This window comes from Choristoneura fumiferana, chromosome 28 (assembly GCF_025370935.1).
Source record: "Choristoneura fumiferana chromosome 28, NRCan_CFum_1, whole genome shotgun sequence".
Taxonomy (NCBI): Eukaryota; Metazoa; Arthropoda; class Insecta; order Lepidoptera; family Tortricidae; genus Choristoneura; species Choristoneura fumiferana.
Window position 1 is genome coordinate 463786 of NC_133499.1, and position 25871 is coordinate 489656.

Here is a 25871-nt window from a genome sequence, read left to right on the forward strand (position 1 = left end):
TAAAAGATTACAGAAACACAATAGCAGGGGAGACGAGACATCAGCTGTGGAAGGAAAGACAGGCGATGAATACTAGTGTCCTCTTGTCGCTAGAACAACGCGCCACGCTCCATGAGGGTTTTGTGGCAGGTTAGATGGCGCTGGCATCGCGAGATCTGTTTGACAACTTTGTGATTAGTTATAGTATTTTATGCAACAGTTGTACGAGAGGGGTGAAAAGGCGAGTGCCGTGGGTTACGATGTGAGCGTAGCGAATATAGTAAGCAGAAGACGTCACGAGCTTTTTTGACTTAGTTATACAACGTTGCATAAAATACTTTTTCTACGACTAGCTACTTGTTAAACAAAATAAAAGATTAGAGAAAAAAAGTAAACTAAAAAAGTAGGCTAAAATTGTCGGAACTCCCGACACTAGCGCCAACGGCCAGCCACAGAAACACCCTTATAGCTGGGAAACGGTAACGATTTCATATATAAAACTTTAGTCCCATTTTCGTTCGTTTTCTACGCTTCATTGTGGTTCTTATATTTGTCTTATCACAATTTGTCGATTGCAGCGCCCTCCCGCGGCCCGCTCGGCCATGGGACGCATGATTTTAATTTGTATACCTAATAACTATTCAACCAAATTCATATATACTATTACCGAGGGTGTTCTGCTAGGTGGCGTTAGCGTCGCGAGGCCCGTTTGCCGTCATAGTCTTGTTTGTATAGTTGACAGCTGTCAAAGAGACCTCGTGATCTGTCAGGAAGCTCTCTTTGGGGACGGTCGGCTCTCACTGCCGGCTGGATGTAACGGGCTGCAGCATTACTAACTGGAAGTTAACTATAGAGTTAAACTCGTAAACTATAACTGCCATTTACCCTTTGTTTCATAAAGGTTTCACCATCCATTGATTAAAATCTGACGGATAAATGTGATGCTGTCTCACTTTGTTTTGTTCAAATAGACGGAGACGGCATCACATTTATCTGTCAAATAAAATTAATCAATGGGTGGTGAAACAGCCCCAGCCAGCTGTCTAATTTCTACATAACAGTGATCGCAATGTCTCTGCTACCAAGCCAGCAGTCCCTGCAATTTTGCTGCTACCTGGCTAGCAGTGATCGCGATGTCCCTGCTACCTAGCCAGCAGTTACTTCAGTGCTACTGATCCAGCCAACTATCATCATAGTGTCCCTGCTAGTTACTATAGTGCTCCTGCTATCTTGCCAGCAGTCACCGCAAACCAAGCTAGCAGTTACTTTAGGGCCCCTGCCATCTAGCCGACTATCACTCTAGTGTCCCTGCCACCTAGCCAGCAGTAACCCCAGCGTCCGTGGCCGGAGGGGGGAGGTGTTGTGTGGGGGGGGGGGGTCGTCTACGCGAGGTAGCTGTACGTGTCGAGGCGGCCGGGCGCGCGCTCCAGGTACTGCTTGTCGATGAGCGCCTCGATGCACTTCTTGATCATGGCCACGGACGGTGCGAAACTGCCGCGCGCCTGGCTCACCACCTCCTGGATCAGCTCGTTGTGGCGGAGCACCTGAGGGGGGCAAGGGGGGGGGAGGATGAGTATCTATGTGCGTCAGCGCCTGCCAGTGTGTGTTCGCGTGTTAATGTGTATCAGCGTGTGTCAGCTCGTGTCATAGTGTCAGCCTGTGTCAGCGTGTAGTAGATTTTTTTTGACATTCATAAGTGCTTGTTAGTTCCCAATCCGCACTGGGCCCGCGTGGGAACTATGACCCAAGCCCTCTTGTTCTGAGAGGAGGCCTGTGCCCAGCACTGGCTTGTTATAGCCTAAATTGAATAAAGATATTTTGACTTTGACTTTGATTTTGTGTAGCGCGTGCAGTGTCAGCGTGTGTCAGGTCGTGTCAGTGTGTGTCAACGTGTCCGCCGTGCGTGGTGTCACCTTGCGCTGCTTCATGATGCGCACGAGCGCGGCCTGCAGGTACATCTTGCGGTCGTCGTCGCAGTGCGCCGGCTGCTCGCCGTCCGCCCCGCCCGCGCCCGCGCCCCCGCCCGCGCCGCCGCCCCCGCCCCCCGTCGCGCCGCCTGACAGACAGACAGACATACATCAACATAATACCAACAACTACAACAATGCAGTATGCCTCTCTTATACCAATTGATGTAATACAGTGCCAGTGCCAGTAATGCTGTTCCCCTCATGGGCCTCCACGGCAGTGACATTCATGGAAGTAATTGTGTGCAAAAACTTGAGAAAGGCCCCCCCCCCCGTACCGTGCTGCGTGGCGGCGGTGGTGAGCCGTATCTTGGTGCGCTTGGAGCTGAGCGCGAGGTTGAGCGTGAGCACGCCCTCCCCGCGGGGGGGCGCCTCCCCCTCGCCCTCCCCCTCCGAGGGGGGCGCGTCGCCGGCCGTCTCCGACTCTCCGGGCGCCTCGTTCTCCACGTCACCCTGTTAGCATAATACATTGTATTTGTGAAACGGCTCGCACTATGGTCTAAGAAGCAAGTGGTCTGAAAGTTTTCCTGAGACAATTTTAATTCTATGACCCTAAGGCTGAGTGGCGGAGGCGCTTCGCACCTTGTCACGACTCTAACCTGAAATATATTTTCTCCAGTTCCCGACACAAACAGGTTAGGAACAATTTCTTTTTAGACCACTTGCTACTTAGATCAGTTGCTTTTTATTAGACGAAATGATACTAACGCAAACAGTGGGTTTGCATTATTTAGTAACGATTTAGCCAATAGCGAGTGATCTGTCTTCTCTCTTTTGTCTCGGCCACGCACGGAACACAGTTTGTAGTTACTTCCGGGCGCTCATGTCGTCTACGTACCTGCGCCAGCAGCAGTCCCGCGTCCAGCAGCGGCCGCAGCTGCCGCACCCAGGCGTCCCCGCCCAGCTGCAGCCCGCCCGTCCCCGCCCCAGCAGTGCCCGTCCCGTACGTACCTGCGCCAGCAGCAGTCCCGCGTCCAGCAGCGGCCGCAGCTGCCGCACCCAGGCGTCCCCGCCCAGCTGCAGCCCGCTTGTCCCCGCCCCAGCAGTGCCCGTCCCGTACGTACCTGCGCCAGCAGCAGTCCCGCGTCCAGCAGCGGCCGCAGCTGCCGCACCCAGGCGTCCCCGCCCAGCTGCAGCCCGCCCGTCCCCGCCCCAGCAGTGCCCGTCCCGTACGTACCTGCGCCAGCAGCAGTCCCGCGTCCAGCAGCGGCCGCAGCTGCCGCACCCAGGCGTCCCCGCCAGCTGCAGCCCGCCCGTCCCCGCCCCAGCAGTGCCCGTCCCGTACGTACCTGCGCCAGCAGCAGTCCCGCGTCCAGCAGCGGCCGCAGCTGCCGCACCCAGGCGTCCCCGCCCAGCTGCAGCTGCGCCCGCAGCTCGCGCGCCGCCCACGAGTCCGCCGTCTCGAAACACAGCAGCAGCGCGCACTGTCCACAGAACGGTAACACTTCAAGTACCAGGCACGCATAAGCGGTAGAGCATGTGATCGGTTTTCGTTTGCTGGCCGCAACTGGCGATTACGATGGCATCCCAGTGAAAGAACTATGTGGCAGAAGTTCTAGGCTCTCATGAGCATGGAAACGTCTGATCAGAGAATGGTCGGTGTATAGAGCTACAACAAAACTTTTCTAGAATTACAAGCCCAAACTCTGGGGATAAGTATAATCACTTAGCTGATCCTGACACGGTCTAAGTTATGCTAAGTTTGTATCGGCCCGAAGGGCAAAAACTACACAAAAGGAGCTCCTCGCGAGCGGAGCTCCGTCGACGTTGTTTCTGTGTCGATTAAAATGGGAAAAACGCTATTTTGTGAAAATAAGCTTCAGTAAAAAGCATATAGGAAAATCTGCGAATGGAAAAATCAAAGGGTTCCGTCTGGTGTTAATTAAGAATAGGATAATACGCGACTGGAAATTTTGCTCCTAGGAAATGACGATTTTGGGCAAATGATCGCACCAGTCAGTGTCGACTCTAATTGGGAAAAAACGCTACTGTGAAAATCAAATTCAGTAAAAAATCATATTGGGAAAAAGAGTATTTGCTGAAAAACGCGAATGGAAATTTTGCTACTAGGAATTAAGGATTTTGGGGAAATGTTCTGACCAGTCGAATTTAGCAGCCTATTAGGAATATTATAATTATACTTTGACGAACGGATGGCCAAGTGGTCAGAGAACCTGACTACGAAGTTTGTGGTCCCGGGTTCGATTCCCGGCCGGGGTAGATATTTGTATGAATAATACGAATGTTTGTTCGGGTCTTGGATGTTTAATATATTGTGGAAGTACCAGGCGCACATAAGTATGAGGGGAGGCATGTGGCATGTACCTGCGGCGTGGTGGCGCTGAGCTGGTAGGGCCGCGCGGTGTACTTGGTGCGCAGCTCGCCGGTGCACAGGTGGTGCAGCCAGGCCAGCCGCCGCCCGCTGAACGACGCGCGGTAGAACGCCTCGAACTGGCGCGCCACGCGCTCCAGCGCGGCCGGCGGCGCCAGCGGGGCCATCGCGCCGCCCAGCGGCCACGCGCCCGCCTGCAGCACCTGGGGGCAGGGGGCAGGGGAGCACCATAACACACCAAGCGGCTACCTGCACGCTTCATGAAGCACATAGCGAAGGCTGCTGAAACTTGTAAGCACAAGAAATATCTGTCCGTTACTGGTTCAAGGGTACCAGGCAATCATAACACACCAAAAGCTATCCAGCGGTAACCTGCACGCTGAAGACGGGCATGGCTGGTGCCGAAAATCCTTCAGCTGCTAGAACATTTTGCTGAAGTTACTTGACAACACTACTTGAAACATCTGTTTAGCAACTCGTAACTGGCACAGCGGTACCAGGCAATCATAACCCACCAAGCGCTATTCAAACACGACCATAACTCATCACACAGTGACTCTATACTATCTCATACAACATACCTCATACAAAGGTAACAAGTTCCAGTGATTGTGCTGTCTGCTGTCCTAACAGACACACCTCTGGTGGTGCAGATCCTGAAGCCAGGTATAGCTGATGCCAAAGATTTCTTTAGAATTTGTTGTAAGTCTTGCACAAGAAACATCTGTCCGTTACTGGTTCAAGAGTACCAGGCGACCATAGCCCGCCTAGCGTTACCTGCACGCCGGCGGCTGCTGTTCCCTCAGGTGCTGCTGGAACTTGTTGCCTAAGAGCTGCCGCAGACTTACAATATCAAGTTGGCCAACTAAATTATACAGTAGTAACTTAGTTGGCTAAATGTGCGGGCTATCATTAAGTTGGTATAATACAGTGGAATTTAGTTGGCAAACTTGAAACTGTGTCTGCGGGCTGCCTACAAGAAACATTTGTTTAGCAACTCGTTACCGATACAGCAGTACCAGGCAATCATAACCGACCAAGCGCTATCCAAACACCGTATCTTATCTCTTCCATAGCGCTTTCTCTCCATACTGCCACTTGCTTTCTGTGATCTCGCACGACACTTGGATCCGGCATTGCTGGTGCCAAAGGTGTTTAAAGGTGGTCCAGTGCACCAGGCGATCATAGCCCGGCAAGAGGTTACCTGGACGCTGAAGCCGGGCATGGCGGGCGCCGGAGGCTGCTGCTCCCTCAGGTGCTGCTGGAACTTGTTGTTGAGGTCTGCGGAGACGGCCACGTCCGTGAACATGCGGCGCAGCTTGTGCCACAGGTGTTTAAAGGTGGTCCCAGTGCACCAGGCGATCATAGCCCGGCAAGAGGTTACCTGGACGCTGAAGCCGGGCATGGCGGGCGCCGGAGGCTGCTGCTCCCTCAGGTGCTGCTGGAACTTGTTGTTGAGGTCTGCGGAGACGGCCACGTCCGTGAACATGCGGTGCAGCTTGTTGGTGAACTCGTAGCCGCACGCCGCCTTCAGACGGTTGATCATGGCCTCCTCCTGCACAGACACACACAGTTTGCAACGTCACGTAACCTGACGTGACCCAAGGTGTTCCTTCAAAAGCTGACCACAAGATACCAGCCAGCCCAAGTGCGAGTCGCAGTCTCTAAACAACATTAGACATAAGCAAAAAACGAAACAACAAAAAAAAGCTGTATGGGAGCCCCTCTTAAATATTTGTTTTATTTAATTTAATTATTATTTTTTAGAGTGAATATACTACTAAATGTTCTGTGAATATATTTTCATGCGTCTACCAGTTGCCGTTAATAGTGACGTGCAAAAACGGCAATACAATCACATTTGCTGTATGGAAGCCCCCTTAAATATTTATTATTTTGTTTTTAGTATTTGTGTTATAGCGGCCAAGGTATTACATAATCTGTGAAAATTTCAAGTGTCTGGCTATTACGGCTCAGGAGATAGAGCCCTGTGACAGACAGACGGACAGACAGAGAGAGAGCGGAGTCTCAGTAATAGGGTCCCGTTGGCACCCTTTGTAAGTAAGTACACGTGCAGCGTGTACGATGCAGTCCAAAACGCGTGGCCCTCGCTGGTATGTACCAGGGTCGCATAGGTCGCAAGGCACGCACCTGTTCCATGCTGGCGCTGAGCTGGTGTATGAGGCGGCGGGCGAGCGCGCGCGCGTAGTACTTCTGGAACACGTCCTTGTCGTCGATGTACTTGAACACGAGGATGGCGGCCGCCAGACGCGACTCCGGCTCCGACTCGCCGCCGCCGCCGCGTCTGCAACAGACACCTTCTACTGTACACTACACTACACTCATGCCGCCCTGGTACATTCAACACAAATCAACGGCTGGTTAAAGCTAAGTTTCCACCAGAGAAGGGCGAGGAATGTTGTAATTTTCATGAACCAATAGAAACGCTTCATTGACCTCCATCCCAGCCTATATACGTCCCACTGCTGGGCAGAGGCCTCCTCTCAGAACAAGAGGGCTTCATTGACCTAGTTTCGCAAATTTCTGGCGGAACCAGCCGAGCGGAGCGAGGCGAGGCATTATGAAGAGTTTCTATTGATTCCTGTCATGAGAAACACATTTCTCGCACATCTCTGGTGGAAACGGAGCCTATCTTCGCTGTACTGGTGGCTGGGGCCCTCACCTGCGCAGCAGCGCGTCGCAGTACCGCGCCAGCAGCTCGGGCGCGCGCGGCGGGTTGCCGGCGTCGCGCGCGTTGACGACGCCGGCGCACGCGCGGTCCAGCGCGCCCACGAACGCCTGGTTGTTGTCGAACACCTCCGAGAACAGCGCAGAGTACTTGGCGTGCAGCGACACCATCGACGTCACGAAGTGCGCGTGCGCCTGCGGACGGGGACACGGCATTAGGCTTGTTGCGGACACCAGCGGGCGCGGCGCCCCCCCCCCCCCCCCCGCCCCCTCACCTCGTCCCTCGCGTGTCGCTGCGCCAGCAGGGCGCGTCCCTCCTGCGCCGCCTGCGCGTGCGCAGCGTCCACCAGCGGGCGCAGCGCGTGCGTCCCCAGCGGCTTCAGCAGCGTGTACAGACGCTGCAGGTCCTGTAACTGTGACAACACGAGGGGGTCAACTGTGCACGTCTACAACGACGTGTTACAATACAAAATAACCCGCATAGGTTCAGTAAAAAACTACATATCCGTACCAAATTTCAAATCAACGCCGTTAGCATACATTTAGATGCGTCGTGAAAAAAAAAATGAAAATATTTATTACTTTTTTAGGTTTACAATACCGTATATTGTCGTAGTTAAGTTAAATTAATATTGTAAGCTTGGAAGCTATTTTATGACGCTACAAGGTGCGTTATGTGACCTATCGAAAGCCTTTGATTGTGTGGACCATCGTACTTTACTGTGTAAGTTAAATTTTTATGGTGTTCTTGGACTCGCTTTAGAAATCATTAAATCTTACCTCACATAAACAAAGTTAAAAGTAGCGCTCATCGGAGCAGTGTCGACGAGATTTGTAGTCGAAACGGGGGTGCCTCAAGGATCCATTCTTGGCCCATTCCTGTACCTTGTTTATGTAAATGACTTAACTTGCGTGGTGACATGAAAGTTAGGCACTCTGGCTTCAAGCCCCGTGTACCTGTGGGGCGGCCCTCGTGTCCGCGGCGCGCGCCAGCAGGGCGGGGCACTCTGCGTGCAGGGTGGGCGGGGCCCCGTGTACCTGTGGGGCGGCCCTCGTGTCCGCGGCGCGCGCCAGCAGGGCGGGGCACTCTGCGTGCAGGGTGGGCAGGGCCCCGTGTACCTGTGGGGCGGCCCTCGTGTCCGCGGCGCGCGCCAGCAGGGCGGGGCACTCTGCGTGCAGGGTGGGCAGGGCCCCGTGTACCTGTGGGGCGGCCCTCGTGTCCGCGGCGCGCGCCAGCAGGGCGGGGCACTCTGCGTGCAGGGTGGGCAGGGCCCCGTGTACCTGTGGGGCGGCCCTCGTGTCCGCGGCGCGCGCCAGCAGGGCGGGGCACTCTGCGTGCAGGGTGGGCAGGGCCCGTGTACCTGTGGGGCGGCCCTCGTGTCCGCGGCGCGCGCCAGCAGGGCGGGGCACTCTGCGTGCAGGGTGGGCAGGGCCCCGTGTACCTGTGGGGCGGCCCTCGTGTCCGCGGCGCGCGCCAGCAGGGCGGGGCACTCTGCGTGCAGGGTGGGCAGGGCCCCGTGTACCTGTGGGGCGGCCCTCGTGTCCGCGGCGCGCGCCAGCAGGGCGGGGCACTCTGCGCGCAGGGTGGGCAGGGCCCGTGTACCTGTGGGGCGGCCCTCGTGTCCGCGGCGCGCGCCAGCAGGGCGGGGCACTCTGCGTGCAGGGTGGGCAGGGCCCCGTGTACCTGTGGGGCGGCCCTCGTGTCCGCGGCGCGCGCCAGCAGGGCGGGGCACTCTGCGTGCAGGGTGGGCAGGGCCCCGTGTACCTGTGGGGCGGCCCTCGTGTCCGCGGCGCGCGCCAGCAGGGCGGGGCACTCTGCGTGCAGGGTGGGCAGGTGCGCGGCGACGGCGGCCCGCTCGTAGCAGCTGCGCACGGCGTCGGCCGACGACGCGTGCAGGAACCGCGCGCCCAGCGCCACCTCGCGCGCGCGACCTGACCACACACACACACACACACGCCGCGTCAGCGCTGACACCCTGGTACCGCCAGATGCTATTGTAATAGGTAGTGCCACGATAGTTGAACACGCACAGCTACATGAACTGATATGAGTGAATGCCAAACTCCCGCTGTCATTACATGACATGTTCTTGTGTGTGTGGCCTCACTCCGGTGGCACTCCCTACAACGTCGCTTGACACTGGCTGCTCGCGGTGCCATATAAACTATTGCATTAATTAACTGTCACCTTGCTGGTATTAATGGACTAAAAAATATTGGACAAACGTATAGTTTAACAAAAAATAATATATCGTAAATACAAATTGAGACATGGATGCACAGAAAAACCAGAAAAAGAGACCAGCACTGGGAATCGAACCCAGGTCCTCAGCATTCCGTGCTGCGTGCTATAACCCCTATACTACTACTGGATACAAAAAAAATACAAATGTAAAAGTAAATTTAGAGTTGAAATAAAAAATACAAAAATACTCCAAAAAATCAATCGTAAAAAAAATTATAAAGAACAAATGAAACGCCAGGACCAATATTTTGTTTGTAAAATTGTGAACTTGTGCAATGAGGGCTATCGTTTTTTGTCTCACTAGATGGCGCACTGTTGCGTGAGGTTTTAAGTATGGTTTTGAAAGTCTGTTATTACGGGCGTGAAAACAAAGTTTAGATTAAAATCATATTTAATACGCCTTAAAACCGTATCATAAAAATATCGAGCATGCCACAGTGTTCCATAGTCCCCGTTTTGTTCGGAAAAAAGGGAGGACAAAGGTTTCCGAAAGACAAAACTGTCTCAAAACACTGACATTCATTGCCCCGGAACGCATATTTGCCATAATTAATTTCAGATATTGCAAATTATTCACAAAATGATTCTAATTATAAATAAACCCGCGTAGCTCACCCAAAAACTATAGAGATTTGACATTTTGGAGACCTCACGCTACACTAGCGCCTCTATCGGCGAATTCATTTGCGATAGCCCTCATTGCGACCAAAGTGGGCTGGTCCCGTGACCCGTGACCCGTGACCCGTGGTCGCCGCCGCGATGATGAGTACCTTGCAGCACGTGTTGCATGTAGTGCGAGATGTCTCCCTCGCGCAGCAGGTCGGCGGCCAGCTGCGCGTGCGCCGCGCCCGCCTGCTCCAGGTACGGCTCCAGCACCAGCTGCTCGTACAGCGACAGCGGCGCGCGCACCCGGAACGACTGCACCTGCGACACACACACACAGCACGGAGTGAGCGCACGGCACGCCTGGCTGCTTATGCGAGCCTGGTACTTTTGGCAACGTAACGTCTTGTTAAGTGCGTAAAGAATGTCCCCTATTTTAGTTAAAATGCCGCTAAAATTCGTTTGTCCTTATCTGTCACTTCGACATTTGTATTTGTTAGAAAGAGACAAAGCATTTGTTAGTTAACATAGGCTTGTTAAGTTTTATGAATAAGGGGGTGTGTCTTTCATGAATCAATAGAAACGCTTCATTTACCTACCCTCGCGCAGAAAATCTCTGGTGGAGACAGATGAGCGAGTTTCTATTGGTTCATCAAAAACACATTCCTTGTAACATATCCTAGCGCATCTCTGGTGGAAACGCAGCCTGAAACTGTTAATCGGAATGTCAAGTCATGATATTGCTAACAGCTTCTCGTTATGCGGTGAGGAGTCGCTTGGCTGGCTATGGGCGCCTGGTACTTCTGGCCGGGCGGCTGGTGTGGATACTCATATGAACGGCGCTGTGTATGGCTCGTATATATGTTGTGGCGCTGTGCAACACGCTGACTTCTTGTTACGGACTACGCCTGCCCAGAAAACGAGTCGCCTTGGTGGCTATGAGTGCCTGGTACTTCTTATGCTAGGCGCTGCGTGCTCAGTACGGACTACGTCTGCCCGGAAAAGTAATGAGCGAGCGAGCGCGCTGCAATTAACCCATTCAGTGCCGTTGACGCCCATCGGCGTCTTGGTAGACCCTCACGTGATGCCGCTGACGCCGGTGGGCGTCTGTTCTGCAGAAGCGTCGGCATCGCTGCAAAGTACGCAATCTAACGCGCGCGGCAATGAATGGGTTATGTAACGCTGCTCGCAGCCGCCTGTCTGTCTATGGGCTCCTGGTACTTGTTTGTGCGTGTACTACTCACGTGCACGGCGCTGTGTATGGCGCTGTGCAGGACGCCGGCATGCTGGGGGTCGGGCGTGGCGCGGCGCGCCTCGTTGAGCGCGGCCACGATGCGGGCCGACAGCGCCGGCGCCAGCCCGCGCATCAGCACGCGCTCCCAGATCACCAGCCCCAGCTCGCCCACCTGTACATACGATCAGAGAAATGTCGAGTGACGCGGCTTACGATCTGAGCCAAGCGAGGCTTGCAAAGTAAACAGTTTCATTTATTTTCTATTTTTTTTTTGTGTAATTTGTGTCTTCATATTATCTGTAAACCTTTTATTGTTACATGTTTTGTAATCAAACTGTAATAGTTAATTAAAGCTGTTAGTTATCTGAATAAAATTGAAAAAATAAAATAAATAGAGCGAAGGTAGGTCGAGGAAGAGACTAATTGCGATCCCCCCCCCTCTTACCTCAAGCTGCCGCGACTCGCTGTCGGCGGCGACCGTGGCCGCTGATCCATAGATTATTTCCGCATCCGACACCTGTACAGACACTCACACGAATGTTTCATTTGGCAAAACGCATTTTGTTCTGAAACTGTCATCGATCATTCAGGATTTTTATAAAACTAACCGGAGCTATAGCTTCTACACAATGGTCTCCAACTAAATCCTGAATAGTTCACAGTTTTAGAACAAAATGCTTTTGGCCAAGTGAACCATTAGTAAAAATATTTTTTGGCCAACAGAAAGGACACCAAGCATTCAGCGTACATACACTGTTTTTATCCAATATGTTAAAAGTGCAAACAAACCGATTTTATCAAGATTCTTGCAGAAACAGCCACTGGATCGAAACTAGACGTCTAATCACTTTTTCCATTAAAATTCACTTGATTTCAAGTTTTAATTTTCGTTTAAGAAATCTTCGTCAAAATGTGACGTTATTCCTCGAATAAAACACAATGTATAAGTCTGTAGTAGCGTTGAGATGAGGGAAATAATTGACATTTTAATAATCGATTAAAGCTCGATCGAATAAACGATTCTTAAGTACCTCAAAATTAAAAATAGTTAAGTGCTGCTTTTTATAATTGAAATTTAAGTTAAATTTTTAAATTCGTCGATTTATTGAAGTAAATATTAAATAACGGGATTTATTCGGTTAAAAAATTGATTTATTAAGTTGATAATTGTAAAGCCACGCCATTTTCTATGCTGGTTGTTCTGTAATAATATTTAGAATTTGTTTTTTTCAAGTCTCTTAATGCTCGGTGTGAAAAGTTGTATGAGCCATTCGGGAGCAAAATTATTTTCATCTTGGGCGTTAACACTTGAACCCCTCATTACGCTCAGGATTCTACTTTAGAATCCCTCGCTACGCTGAGGCTTCTATTGTAGAATCCTTCGCTACATTCTGGATTCAATGTACGCCCTCGCCGTAAATACACCATTTTGCTCCCTTGTGACACAAATAACTGTTAGTCTGGCACGGCAGGTGTCTGCACGCTCAATGTCTGTAGATATAAGCGGGCCTCAACCCGGTTCCCTTTGTAGGGGGCAGGCGGTGCTGGTGGGTGGTGGGTGGTGGCTGGTGGTCCGGCATGGTCCGACTGTACTGGCACTGACCTTCTGCCGGCGCACGTGCTGCAGGTTGAGATACGAGTACAGGCTGTTGAGGTAGGCCACGCCCTCCGAGTACTCGCGCCACGCCGACACGTACCTGCAGGGGGGAGGGCGAGGGGGGGGGCATAAACATTAATTCGTTTTTACAGGAATATAAAACTCTATCACGAATAATTATCGGAGTATACACTAGTGATGTAACGAATATTCGCATTCGCAAAATTTCTGCGAATGTTTTGCGAATATGAACATCGAAAAAAAAAAATGCAATTATTACATAACAAAATCAAAATACATTAACCTCTTAATCACATTATCAGTCTTCACTTAATCATTTGGTATTATTTATTTACTTTGCGATGCGTTCGTATAAATTCGGTAATTCTCGTAACAGAATACAAACGGAAACGCACTTCGTTCGAACGAGACTGCCATAGACAATTGGCGCCAGAACGAAAAACTGAATATTCGCATTCGCGAATGTCGGTAGCAGATATTCGCATTCGCGTTGCAATGTTCATAAAGTGACATTCGTTACATCACTAGTATACACATTAACTTATATATTAAGAAGTGTTCTATCAGAAAATATTTTGTTTTTAATTTTCATTCAATTTTTATGGAATAATCGGGAAAAACTAAAAAAAATGCAACGTTGCTGGAATAAACGCTCTTAAGGCGTCTCTCCTACGGCTACGGCCAGCGCCGCCGCCACGCAGCGGCCGCTACAAAGCGGTCAATCACGTCACCAGAACCCTGGCCATGTAAACTAAACGGCGCGGTTTCCTAGAGAGCAGTTATTGACACCGCTCTCTCGGAAACCGCGCCATTCCGCCGATCTAGTGACGTCATTCACCGCCTTATCACGGCCGCTACATGACGGCAAGGCTGATCCTAGGACAAAAGCCGCGGTGGAGGGTGTCACTCACCGGTCGAGCAGTCCGTCGTGCGGGTCGTTGTTCTCGAGCGGCGCGGTCCCCCGCACGCGCTCCAGCAGCCCGCCCACGTGCTCCTCCAGGAAGCGCCTGCAACACGAGGGACTTGCCGACATGTCTGCACCGCCGGCCCGGCTAGGCTTTACACCGGAGACGTGCGAGGAAGGCTTTAGTCATAACCCAAGAGCAACGCTTCGTTGCCCTGTCCTCGTACAGCACATCTCTGGTGGAAACAGCTGACCGGAACGAGGATACGTAAATATTCAAAGGAGATAAAAAATAAATAATTGGAAACAGTGACATTACAGATTACACTAAATTACAACATAAAATTAAGTTTTGCACAGGATCAGTTCGACCGAACAGTGGGAGGGAGTAGGAAAACCTTCGTCAGTTATTAAATTGATTCCTTTATACAGTCATTGACTCTTAGTACATTTTGAAACCAAAGCACTAAGTAGACAAGGGCATATCAAATTATACTTACTTGACATGATAACAAGGGTCAAAATAGTATGCACCTCTAACATAAATCTAGTTTCATATCAATACAAAACCTTTTTAATAAATTAGACCTTTTTAATAAATCTGTTTAAAAAATATACCTCGTTGAGTTCCTTACCGGATTCTTCTCAACAGAGGTTTTTCCGAAGCGGTGGAAGTTTTTTTTTTTGACATTCATAAGTGCTTGTTATAGCGTCGTAAGAGTTTGAATCAAATAACGTTCTATTTAATTGTCAGTGTTTGTCAGTGCCAAGGTGTGTGGTAGAGTTAGGGTTGCTATGGTCACCTGATTATGTTTAGCAGGTTAATAGATTGACGCGGCATGTCCTACTCAATCGGTAAAGCAGATTAGCGCTCATACTGAGCAAAGGAAAATAGATCTTAGGGTGACAAACCCTTTTTTACTCCGACTGTACTTGTTCTGGCAGATAGAGGTTACCCGTGTCACCTACACCAGGCTAAATAGATAAAGGACGATATTCGTTTATGAGGAGCACATTTCTCGCACATCTCTGGTGGTACCGCAAAAGACGGCGATCGGCTCGGGATTTGATTCCTAGGCTAGCACAGAACTTTGTCATTGTATTGCTGTTGAAAATTGGCAATGCAAAACATAGGTTTAGTTTTTTTATTAATAGTAACATTGTTCTGTAAGAAAAGGAGAGAACATTCTTCTCTCTCTCTCGCTCTCTCATACGAATATGGCTGACTGGCTATCGTGTTGTTGTAAGTTTTAATAAAGAAAAGATATCAATAAGTGTTCATTTATTATCAAATCCCAAGTGGTTATGGGCCCAGACACATAACGCTTACAGGGAGTTAGTAAGAACACTATAAAACTGCGAACTAAAAGTAATCGGCGACTTGTGACATCGGCCGCACCACGTTGTGCGATTTGAGGTTAGATTCTTGTCGAAAAAAAGAGAACTTGCTCAAAGGACCGAGCAAGGAAGGAAGTTCAGCAGGAAGGAGAATAGTCGAGAGCAAGATGGAAGCATTCAAGGAAGTCATGACCATTAAATTGGTTGGAGCCATGAACTGGAACATATGGAAATTCCAGACTTCAGTCTTACTGCGAGGCCAAGGTCTGTTAGAAATAGTCGAAGGGCAGAGCACGAAACCTGAAAATGCTGCAGAGAAAAAGGTTTGGGAGACCAAGGATGCAAAGGCCCAAACTCTAATAGTTACACGCATGGCGGAAGATGTTATGCTACATATCATCACCTGTACCACTTCAGCGGAGATGTGGCAGAAACTTCACAGTGTGTTTGCACAAAAAACAGAGACTAGCGTTCATATTGTGCAGCAGAGATTTTTTCAGTACAAATACGAAGCGGGAACTGAAATGGCTGTATTCTTATCTAAAATACAAGAGATGCAGAACCAATTAAAGCAGATGGGTGAAAAGATTTCGGACAAGTTCGTGATAACCAAAGTACTAATGTCACTCCCTGACGAATACAAACACTTCGTGTCGGCATGGGAATCTGCGCCAGAAGATAGACAAACATTTGACAATCTCGTTGCGAGATTAATGGTAGAAGAGGAGAGGGTCAGGGACCGACAGGGGACGTCTCAGTCTCAGTCAACCTCGTCGGCGTTCGTTGCAAAAAATAATAAGACAGTCAAATGTTTCAAGTGTAACAAGATGGGACATTACGCGAGTGATTGTAGGAGCAGTGGTTCTGTGGACAGCCGGTCTGACAATAAGTGCTATTATTGTAAAAAACCGGGACATTTCAAGAGTCAGTGTCGATTTAAAAAAACAAGAGAAAATAACAAAGCTAGTAACGCGTTTGTGGTGTCGGACTGCTTCGGTGGACAATATAAACAAAGTCAGTGGCTAGTGGACACGGGTGCAAGCGAACATATGTGTTGTGATCGGTCTTTGTTTACAACATTTCATAGTGAGTCAGAAAAATCCGTTGTTATCGGAGACGGGACTGAAATTAGTGTGTTAGGCCGTGGACAGATGGCAGCACAGGTTTTCAACGGCAGTGAATGGATAAATACGTCCATAGACAATATACTTTACGTCCCAGATTTAAAGGCTAATTTATTTTCTGTGACGCGTGCTACCGAAAGAGGTTATGTCATGTCTGCCAATGACACTTCGTGCAAATTTACTAAACAAAACAAAATAATGGCTATTGGAAAACGCTGCGGAAAGCTTTATTACATGGAATTTCGATACAATGGCATCGAATCAACTTGCAGTGTTGCGAGTACAGTGAATTTAAGCGAATGGCACGAGAGGCTCGTGCATCAAAACATAGATTACGTGATAAATGTATTAAAAAACAACAACATTGAGGTGCAGAAAAATCAAGTTGGAAGCTGTGAAGGGTGTCTAGAAGGTAAAATACATCGTTTATCCTTCAAAAACAGTGAAACCAAGACTACGCGGACGTGTGAATTAATCCACTCTGACGTTTGCGGTCCTATGGAAACACAATCAGTTGGAGGCTCCAGGTACTTTGTACTGTTCAAGGATGACTTTTCAAATTATAGAGCAATCTATTTCGTGAAAGCAAAGCATGAAGTCAAGAAGTGTATTGAGGATTTTTTAAACAAGGCTGAAAATGAGACAGGAAATCATATTAAGATATTCAGAAGTGATAATGGCTTGGAGTTTGTGAATAGAGAGGTGGAAGAAATGCTTAAGAAGAGGGGTATAACACATCAAAGGACAGTTCCATACACACCAGAGCAGAATGGGAAATCTGAGCGCGAAAATAGAACTTTGGTTGAAGCGGCTAGAACCATGCTGTGCGCAAAGGATTTACCTAAGAAGCTGTGGGCCGAAGCTGTCAATACAGCTGCTTATGTCCTGAATCGTACTGGTAAAAGTTCAGTACCCGGTAAAACACCTTACGAGTTGTGGACAAACAGAAGTTTTGATATCCATGGTTTGAAAGTCTTTGGCTCACCAGTCTTTGCACATATCCCAAAAGAGAAAAGGAGAAAGTGGGACCCAAAAGGAGAAAAAGGAATCATGGTTGGCTATGGAGACAGTGTTAAGGGACTTAGGATATATTTCCCGCACAAAAATAATATCGAAACTCGAAGAGATGTTGTGTTCATAGAACAGAAGAAGAATACTGAGATGGGGATACCACTGGTAGTTTCTGAGAGAGAAGTCCTAACCCAGAAGAAAGTACACCTGTAAAGGAAGTTATTGAAAGTGAAGAAAGTGAAAATGATGAGAAGGAACAGGACCCTAACCTGCAATATAAGTCATGTGAAGAAGATGAAGAGTCTGAAGGTAACAAGTATGTACCGAAAAGTAAGCGTGTTAGAAAACAGACATCATTCTATCAATGTCATAATGTAAGTACTCCAGAAGACGACCCGAAAACATATGAAGACGCTATGCAGAGAGAAGACGCAGACAAGTGGCAAGAAGCAATAGATCAAGAACTACAGACTCTAAAGGAAAATAACACTTGGACTCCGTGCAACAGCCAGCAAGAAAATAAGAAGGTAATCAGTAGTAAATGGGTTTTTAAAATAAAACACTGTAATAATAAAATCCAGTATAAGGCTAGACTAGTAGCTAGGGGCTTTGAACAAAATGATGAGTTTAATTTAAATGAGTTGTATGCTCCAGTTGCAAAATTATCCACATTAAGAATGTTTGTTGCTATTGCAACAAAGTTAAACTTACCTATTCATCAGTTAGATGTAACCGGGGCTTTCCTTTATGGAGATTTGGAAGAGGAGGTTTTCCTCAGTTTGCCAGATGGCAAAACTATTGTAAAATTAAATAAGAGTTTATATGGACTCAAAAAATCTCCAAGGTATTGGAATAATAAGTTTCATTCTGTAATTACCAGCGCTGGCTTTGTGAGATCACAGAGTGATTCATGTTTGTATTCAAAATGTAATGAGAAAGTTAAAACATATTTGTTATTGTATGTCGATGACTTAGTCTTGTTTGGTTCTGATGAAGAAGATATATTGCATGTAAAGTCAAAATTAAATCAGGAATTTAAGATGAAGGATTTGGGGCTAGTGTCAGAATTTTTGGGAATAAGTATAAAACAAAATTTAAAAACTGGAATAACCGAACTAAGTCAAAAGGCTTTCTTTGAGAATGTACTTAAAAGATTTAATATGTATAATTGCAAACCTATGCCTACCCCTATGGACCCAAATTTTAATGTTAAAATTTTGGAAAGTGATATTGAAACTAAAGATAAAAAAACAGAGAATTTATGTAGACAAATAATAGGTTGTCTAATGTATGCAGTTTCAGGGACGCGACCAGATTTGTGTGTGGCCGTCTCAATACTAAGTAGGTATCAAAATCAAGCAAACAACACATTACTAACAGCTTTAAAAAGGGTGTTGAGATTTGTAAAATATAGTATTGATTATCAGTTAGTGTACAAGTGTAACAATGATAGTCTAACTGGTTATTGTGATGCCGACTGGGCAGGTGATTTGAAGGACAGAAAGTCTACTTCGGGCTTTTGTTTTATGTACTCTAATTGTTTAATTTCATGGTGCTCTAAGAAACAGTGTTCAGTAAGCTTGTCTTCAGCTGAATCAGAGTACATAGCACTTAGTATGGCCGCTAGTGAGGCTTGTTGGTTAATGAATCTATTAAAGGACTTTAATGTTTCTAGCCCCACCCCAACCAAAATCTATTGTGATAATCAGTCTGCAATTAAAATTGCGAGTACTAATTGTATTAAGGGTTTAAAACATGTAGAAATAAGATTTCATTTTGTGAAGGATCTGATCTATTCGAAGAAAATTTGTGTAGAGTATTTAAAGACGGAAGATCAGATCGCTGATATGTTTACTAAAGCTCTGAACAAACAAGTACTGTCGAAATTTACTGAAAGGTGTGGTTTAGTTTAAAATAAAAAAAATATATATTTTTTGTTATAAGTTCTACTTGTTTGTTCAAAGATAATATTTTGCATTGAGGGGGGGTGTTGAAAATTGGCAATGCAAAACATAGGTTTAGTTTTTTTATTAATAGTAACATTGTTCTGTAAGAAAAGGAGAGAACATTCTTCTCTCTCTCTCGCTCTCTCATACGAATATGGCTGACTGGCTATCGTGTTGTTGTAAGTTTTAATAAAGAAAAGATATCAATAAGTGTTCATTTATTATCAAATCCCAAGTATTGCAAACACAAACTGGAACATAGATGCGCAGAAAAACCAGAAAGAGACCAGCGCTGGGAATCGAACCCAGGTCCTCAGTAGTCCGTGCTGCGTGCTATACCGATACACGACCACTGGACAGACAGCCCGTACCTGGTCTCGTCGTAGAGCCGGTCTGCCAGCGGCTCGGGGTGCGCGACGCAGAGCGCGTACACGTCGCTGAAGCGCAGGTTCCACACGCCGCGCTCCACCGCGCGCAGCCCCACCACGCCGGCCACCTGGAGGGGGGGCCAGGGGGGGGAGGTTAGCACGACATACAACAAGCGAATGGGTTTCTTAGATCATTTCCCAGAAACGTTATTCCCTGGTAGCAAAATTTCCGTTCGCATTTCGCGTTTCCCAAATGCTTTTGCTTTTTACTGAATCTCGTTTTCACAATCGCGTTTTTTCCCAATTTTAATAGGTGCGTTTAGGTCATGTTAAGTTTGCATCGGCCCGCGTGAGCGGAGCTCCATCGACACTGTCTGTCAATTCTGATTGGAAAAAAACGCTACTGTGGAAATAAGCTTCAGTAAAAAACCATAGTGGGAAAAAAGCATTCGGGAAAAAATGCAATCGGAAATTTTGCTACTAAGAATGTCACACCTCTCCTTCAGGAAAGTAACTTTTCCTCCCTGTCGAAAGGGAGCAAAGTGCAACTTTTCTGTCCAAGGCTTTTCTAAGTGTTTTATTGCAAATGCCATTTTTTGAAGTTGATAATTGGAAAGCCACGCCATTATCTATGCTGGTTGCTTTTTAATTATATTTAGACATTTTTTTTCAAGTTTCTTAATGCTCAGTGTGAAAAGTTGTATGAGCCACTCGGGAGCAAAATTATTTTCATCTTGGGCGTTAACACTTGAATCCCTCATTACGCTCAGGATTCGACTTTAGTTCGACTTTGTAGAACCCTTCGCTACATTCTGGATTCTACGATGATGGGCCGTAAATTCACCATTTTGCTCCCTTGTGACACAAATAACTATGCACCTTCAGAGCGTTTTCGCACCACGTTCAATGCGAATCCGATCCGAGTCACTTTACAGTAAAGTTAAAGGTCACAGCCTAGCTCATTAGAGTTAGCCAGCTCATTAGAACCCGACCTGGGGCCCTACCACGCTCTCTTAATACGATCCAGTTTAGGCTCTAAACTGAACTGCATCGCTATTTCGTACCACGACGTTACTTTTGCGATTCAGTTCAAGCACGGTTCAGCGACAGCGATACAGACATTTTCATTCACTCACTTCAAGCAGTTTTCGTACCGTGACGCTTAACTTGAGTGGGAATTGAATCGCTTCAGTGTCAAATTTAGCGATTCAGTATAAGTTACACATTCAGCACCGCCTCGACTTTCAGCGTCCACTCGTTGTCGGCAGGTGGTCCGCGGGTGGACGCCGCGTTGACAACGAGTGCTCCACGAATGTCCTAGTAGTCAGTATGGCGGCGAGCAGCGGGCTGTCACCGAGTGGTCCACTCGCGAGTGAGGCGATCCGGTGACGCTACGGAGTAGATGTAGTGAGCGCATACCGATACAAATCCATATGAAGAATACCTAACCGCTCGAGGCGAGGCGGCGCTGGCCGAGTGGCTGTAATGAGCTGTGACCTTTAGACTGATTTTGCACTAGGTTTAATCCGAATCCGATCCGAATCAGTTTACAGTAAAGTTAAGTTGCGGGCGCGTACCGTCTCTCGCAGGTTGGCCCACGTCTCCTGGAAGTCGACGTTGCGCGGCTTGAGAGACATCATCGGAGCGACGTCGCGCGTGCCCTCTCGCTGTCCCTCTCTAGCTCCGTGTCGCTGCCTCTCTCTGACCCCGTCGCGTCTCTCCTGCTCGCACGCGTCTGAAATGTAAGAGCACATGCTATACGAGAGGGATGAACGATTAAATTGAGCATGTCACTGATCTTCAAATGTATGTATTCCATTGATAGTTTTATTACCGTGTACGCAATCACCAAGTTGAGGATTATTGATGGCTATGATGTGCCACCTGATTCTAATTGTTATCATAAAAAAATGGCAACCATTCAGCAATAAAGGTCGACCATCCCTGCTATACAACATTCATGTTCAACTGTGTTAAGCCTTAAAAAGATTAAGAAGACAAAGGTCGATCGATAACTTTGCCGTAAAAAGTTTGACGCAAATAACCACCAACTGGGAGAAGTTGAAAACCCATGGATAGTGCCATTTCAATAGTACATTGTGTCTTAAGGGCGGTAAATAAGGAATTACGAACGAGAGTCTATTAGAAGCCCGAAGTCGAAGACTAAGGGGTTTAATGAGTCGATGTTCGTAATTCTAGTACCGCCCGTGCGACATACAATGTTTTTCATCACATTTGCGAGTAAAATTTTATAATTTTAAAAGAAAAAATATAATTGTTCCAAATATTGGCTGCGCTCTTGGCAGCGCCGCCCTCCCCCTCCCTCAGCATGTGCCTGAGCCGCGTGTGCATGTGGTCCTGCTGCTATATACGCCATGCGCAGCGCCATCAGTACGGGCACTGACTCATTTACCGTCCACGGGCTTCATGACAAGCACATTAAGGTCGGGGGTTTTATTTGGGGGTTGTAGCCTGCATGTTATGACACTGTTTATACGAGCAAGTGTGATGAAAATTACAAAACCTACCTCAAAAACAGCTGAATCAACTTATCGAAAAACAAACTTGACCCTTAACTTAACTTTAACAAAAAAAAAATTTCAACACCTAAACAAAAACACTCCTTTTTTGCATCTGGGTTTAATAAAAGTATGAATTTGCCCCACAATATGCTCGTATTTATAAATAGCAAGTTGTTTACGACAGCTGAAGGTCAGTGACCCGCGAGGGAGGCATCAGCCATGTGGAGATAGCTGGGTTTACCATTACACCTTGTCAGTGCTGCTGAAATCCAATGTCTAGGGATCTCTCTCTCTCTTTTTCAGCCCACAGCCACCCAATCCTACATTGCCCGCCACTCATCTTAGTCCAGTGCTCTCCTCATCCAGCACCTTTCTGCCACTTTTGACCAGGTCATTCCTAGGGATATTACTAATTAAACTCATAATTATCAATATTGATATTGTTGCCCACTCAAATATGTGTAAGGTACGTTTACTGGATTATGTGTTTGGATATTGATCTTTGCACTTAAGATAGTATATAGGTAGAGCCATTCACGATGATGTGTGCCATGGTTCTTATTACAATGTCATTAATGGCTAATTTTGACAAAATCACGCATCTTTGTGGATGGCACTAGGTATAGTATTCCTTACTTCTTTTTGTTGGTAAAAGTTGCCTGAAAGAGAGTTTGATTTGTTGACTATTTCTGGAGCCAATGATACTATACTTCTAGAGACAGATAAATGCAACATACAACCCTTTCGAACCCAGCCTTTACAATTGAGTAGGGCTTATTCCACCTATTTTCTATTTTACCCTTTTACCAATACTCCTAGATCTGAAAAGAACTTATTGTCAATATACCTAACTTTTTTTCTAAAACACCATGTTCTTAATATGGCTGAATTTTAAAATGCGTAAGTTTCATAATGGACAAACTTCACAACACCTTTATTGCAGAACACCATATGTTCAAAACAACCAGGTGCCAGAATACCTAAATTTCAAAAAGGCTAGTTAACCTTCATGTACGAGTATAATTAATATGCTTTACTTATCTTCTTTAGTGCTGGCCACTTACATTGAAGTGCCAATTTTATAAAGATTATGTTCATCAATATGTTCATCATTGTCGTTTTCAGTAGTATATTTTTAATAAATTTCGTAGTTTAATAAAATAGTTAGGCATTATGAAACTGACATCTTGCTTTTCTGAAGTTTTCAGTTTAAGTTATTTAGATTTTTTTTTCGTATCTGTGATTTGGTATTTGAGCAAATGCACATTTCAATTTTTAGGCATTTCGGACATGAGAAGTTTTAGGTCAAAGTCATTATGACATTTGTTCATTTTAGGAATGACACAATTTGATATTTAGGTATTATGAGCTCCTGGCATTTTGAAAATTAGATGAAATAAGCCGTACTCTTACAATTGTGCGGGTTAATTACATTTGAATTTGAACTTGACATGAATTTTGCATAAAGTCTATTGTCGTAATTCTTTTCATACTTGGCTGGGTTTGAAAGGGATAAGTAGAAATACCCTCACCATGTTCTATTCATCTTTGTCCAGAGGGTAAATAAAGGGTATATATCAGCTAGAAATGTATCTGCAATACCCTGGTGTTGTCAGGACTTGCCAGTTTTCCCCCTACATCGTACAAAAAAACACTTTACCCTTTCAAAATGTGGATGTAAATTGATTTGGACTGAGCTTATAAAACACTTCTGGATTGATGGAGTAGTTCCATCTCAAACTTAAACAAATAATGAAGCATCACAATAACCTAACCAACAAAAAGTTGGAAAACCCCCGACATTGTCACTTCAAAGTTCAATATCTCAAAAACAGCTAAGCCGATTTTGATGAAACATGTCTTAGAACCATCGCTAGACAACCTGATTTCAATTAAAATAAACCACATTCAAATGAACTCACCCGTTTAAGAGCTACAGTGCCACAGACAGACACACATAGCAGTCAAGGAAAGGGAAACTTCCTTTATCCAACACCCCTCTTTTAGCATTGGGGGTTAAAAAGTGCCCTAATTATTTGAGCCTTGTACGACTAGTTACTGTAGTTATTGAGCAGGCAGATATAGGATAGGATTCTAAACTAAAACACACATTTACATCTGGTCACGCCAAACAAACCATTTTAAACTGAACTTATTAAGAGGATTTGGAGAAATGCACATTTGTGATTGTGTTGTGTTTTATGCTTCTAAGCCTGCAGCTGTTTCCAGGAGATCGGACAAGTTTCGGCTACTGCAAGCGTCCAAATAACAAACGGGCATGATCCAACCGGATCAAAGTTCTAAGGGCACGAATTGGTGTTTCGCATCAATATATTCCAGATGGTCGGGCCGGCGGCGGCTCGGGCTGCCCGCCGCAGAACAAAGCCCGCGACTTGGCACCGTGACAACCCGCCGACCTTACCTTATTACTCAGCAAAAATTGGCAGCACAACAAAAATACTAATGAACGAACCCGCGTTTTAATACCACATCACGAGTATTCGCACTCTATGAACTGAATTAAACACTCACAAGCTTCTTGGGTGTACCGTCGGTGTCTTAAGCTTGAGCCGCGGGTAGGCAATCAGCTGTGGGTTTCGTTTATTTTAGCGATTGTTCGTAATGTCTGAACGTCCGTAGGAAAATACCAAACTGCGTTTTGCTGCGTTTGATGACTGACTTTGACGTTGTCACACGGGGTTGCCAGTGACGCGGTGCGTTTAGAAAATGATATGCAACAGCGTAGGCAATAAAGAAAAATAAAAGCTTGTAAAAAAACGGTGGAAGACCTTTGGAGACCTTTGGAAGACTAACTAATTAAAATGATAGTGATATAAAATACATAATACTTTTAAAAATATTTATAAAAGTTACCTATTTTTTACTATACTATTGTAGGTAGGTAGCGAAGCTCAGAATTCTGAGTAGCGAAGTTATATTTCTTCATAATAATTGACACAGGCTACCTAATGATTCGCAGACTATTTTTAGGCAGCTTATTGATTGGCAGACAATGTTTCGCCGAGTAGGTAACGGTACGCCGATGAATTTGTTCGCAGATATATTGTTTCACAGACTAACGTTTCGTAACTCAACCTTTAGCAGACTATTTACTTGGCATATGAGTCAGTAAGCCGAACAACTATTTACAAAAAGTCATTTAGCCTATTAATCACTTTGCACATTTGGTCGAACAACCTTTCGCTTTTGTAACGGTTGAACTATTCCGTGCGCATATAAACTTTTCGCATCTTTTCGTTTCGCATGGGTAATGGCATCCAATACCGCGGATATGTGTGGATTACACTATGGCCTTATTGGCATTTTTACACGCCGTGCTGACCGCGCATTCTTTATGATTTTCTTATGTACCCTCACAAGTTTTAAACATATAACGCAAGTAATAAACGTATTTTTGACCATCATTTGTATTTATGTATTTTATATTGGAGTCTAAATAAACCAAGTCGCGATGCTAGCAGTTCGGTTCTGGCACGTCGCCGGCCGCTGCCGCGGCACGCTCGCTTCGCTCGCTCGACTCGTGCGTTGTTGTCGCAATTCTACCTAACACTCCTCCTCGCTAACGCTCGTCGTCGCACCTAACTGCATTTTGACAATAGCTAGTACAAAATCTGCCAATAGTTGTCTGCGAACCGAAAATCTGCGTAATGAAACTCGACGAAACGACAGGTTACAAATTGACACATTTTGATGTAAAATTCGTAAAATGATAAATGACAAAAATTAATTTTTCATCCCTTTTCTCTTCCTTTTTCTAGATTTTCTGCTGCTTTTTTTAGCGCTTGATTAAATATCGATGATGTGAAAATTAAACCACATTATTTTCAAAATTTCGGATCTTTATTTTATTACGATATTTATTACATTACTTTAGTTGTACAATTTTTGTAGATCTCATTATTTCTGTATTTATCTCATATAATTTTTTTTTACTAAAACATTGTCGCAAATGACAATATGCTTATGTTTCT

At 46.4% G+C, this 25871-nt stretch overlaps 1 protein-coding gene across 1 annotated transcript; it reads right to left on the reverse strand.

Annotated features, from left to right (window-relative positions):
* Positions 1–385: 385 nt before the first annotated feature.
* Cul2 (cullin 2) lies at positions 386–24565 on the reverse strand. The gene is made up of 18 exons (XM_074109430.1): positions 24412–24565; positions 20935–21092; positions 19361–19485; positions 13578–13673; positions 12652–12745; positions 11494–11565; positions 11059–11220; positions 9982–10135; positions 8732–8898; positions 7242–7379; positions 6962–7161; positions 6430–6583; positions 5663–5833; positions 4272–4481; positions 3236–3370; positions 2225–2336; positions 1893–2035; positions 386–1523 (listed from the first exon to the last, which is right to left on the reverse strand). Exons 2-18 carry the CDS (start codon positions 20995–20997, stop codon positions 1362–1364), a joined length of 2358 nt encoding a protein of 785 aa, XP_073965531.1. The 5' UTR covers positions 20998–21092; positions 24412–24565; the 3' UTR covers positions 386–1361.
* Between the last annotated feature and the right edge of the window lie 1306 nt (positions 24566–25871).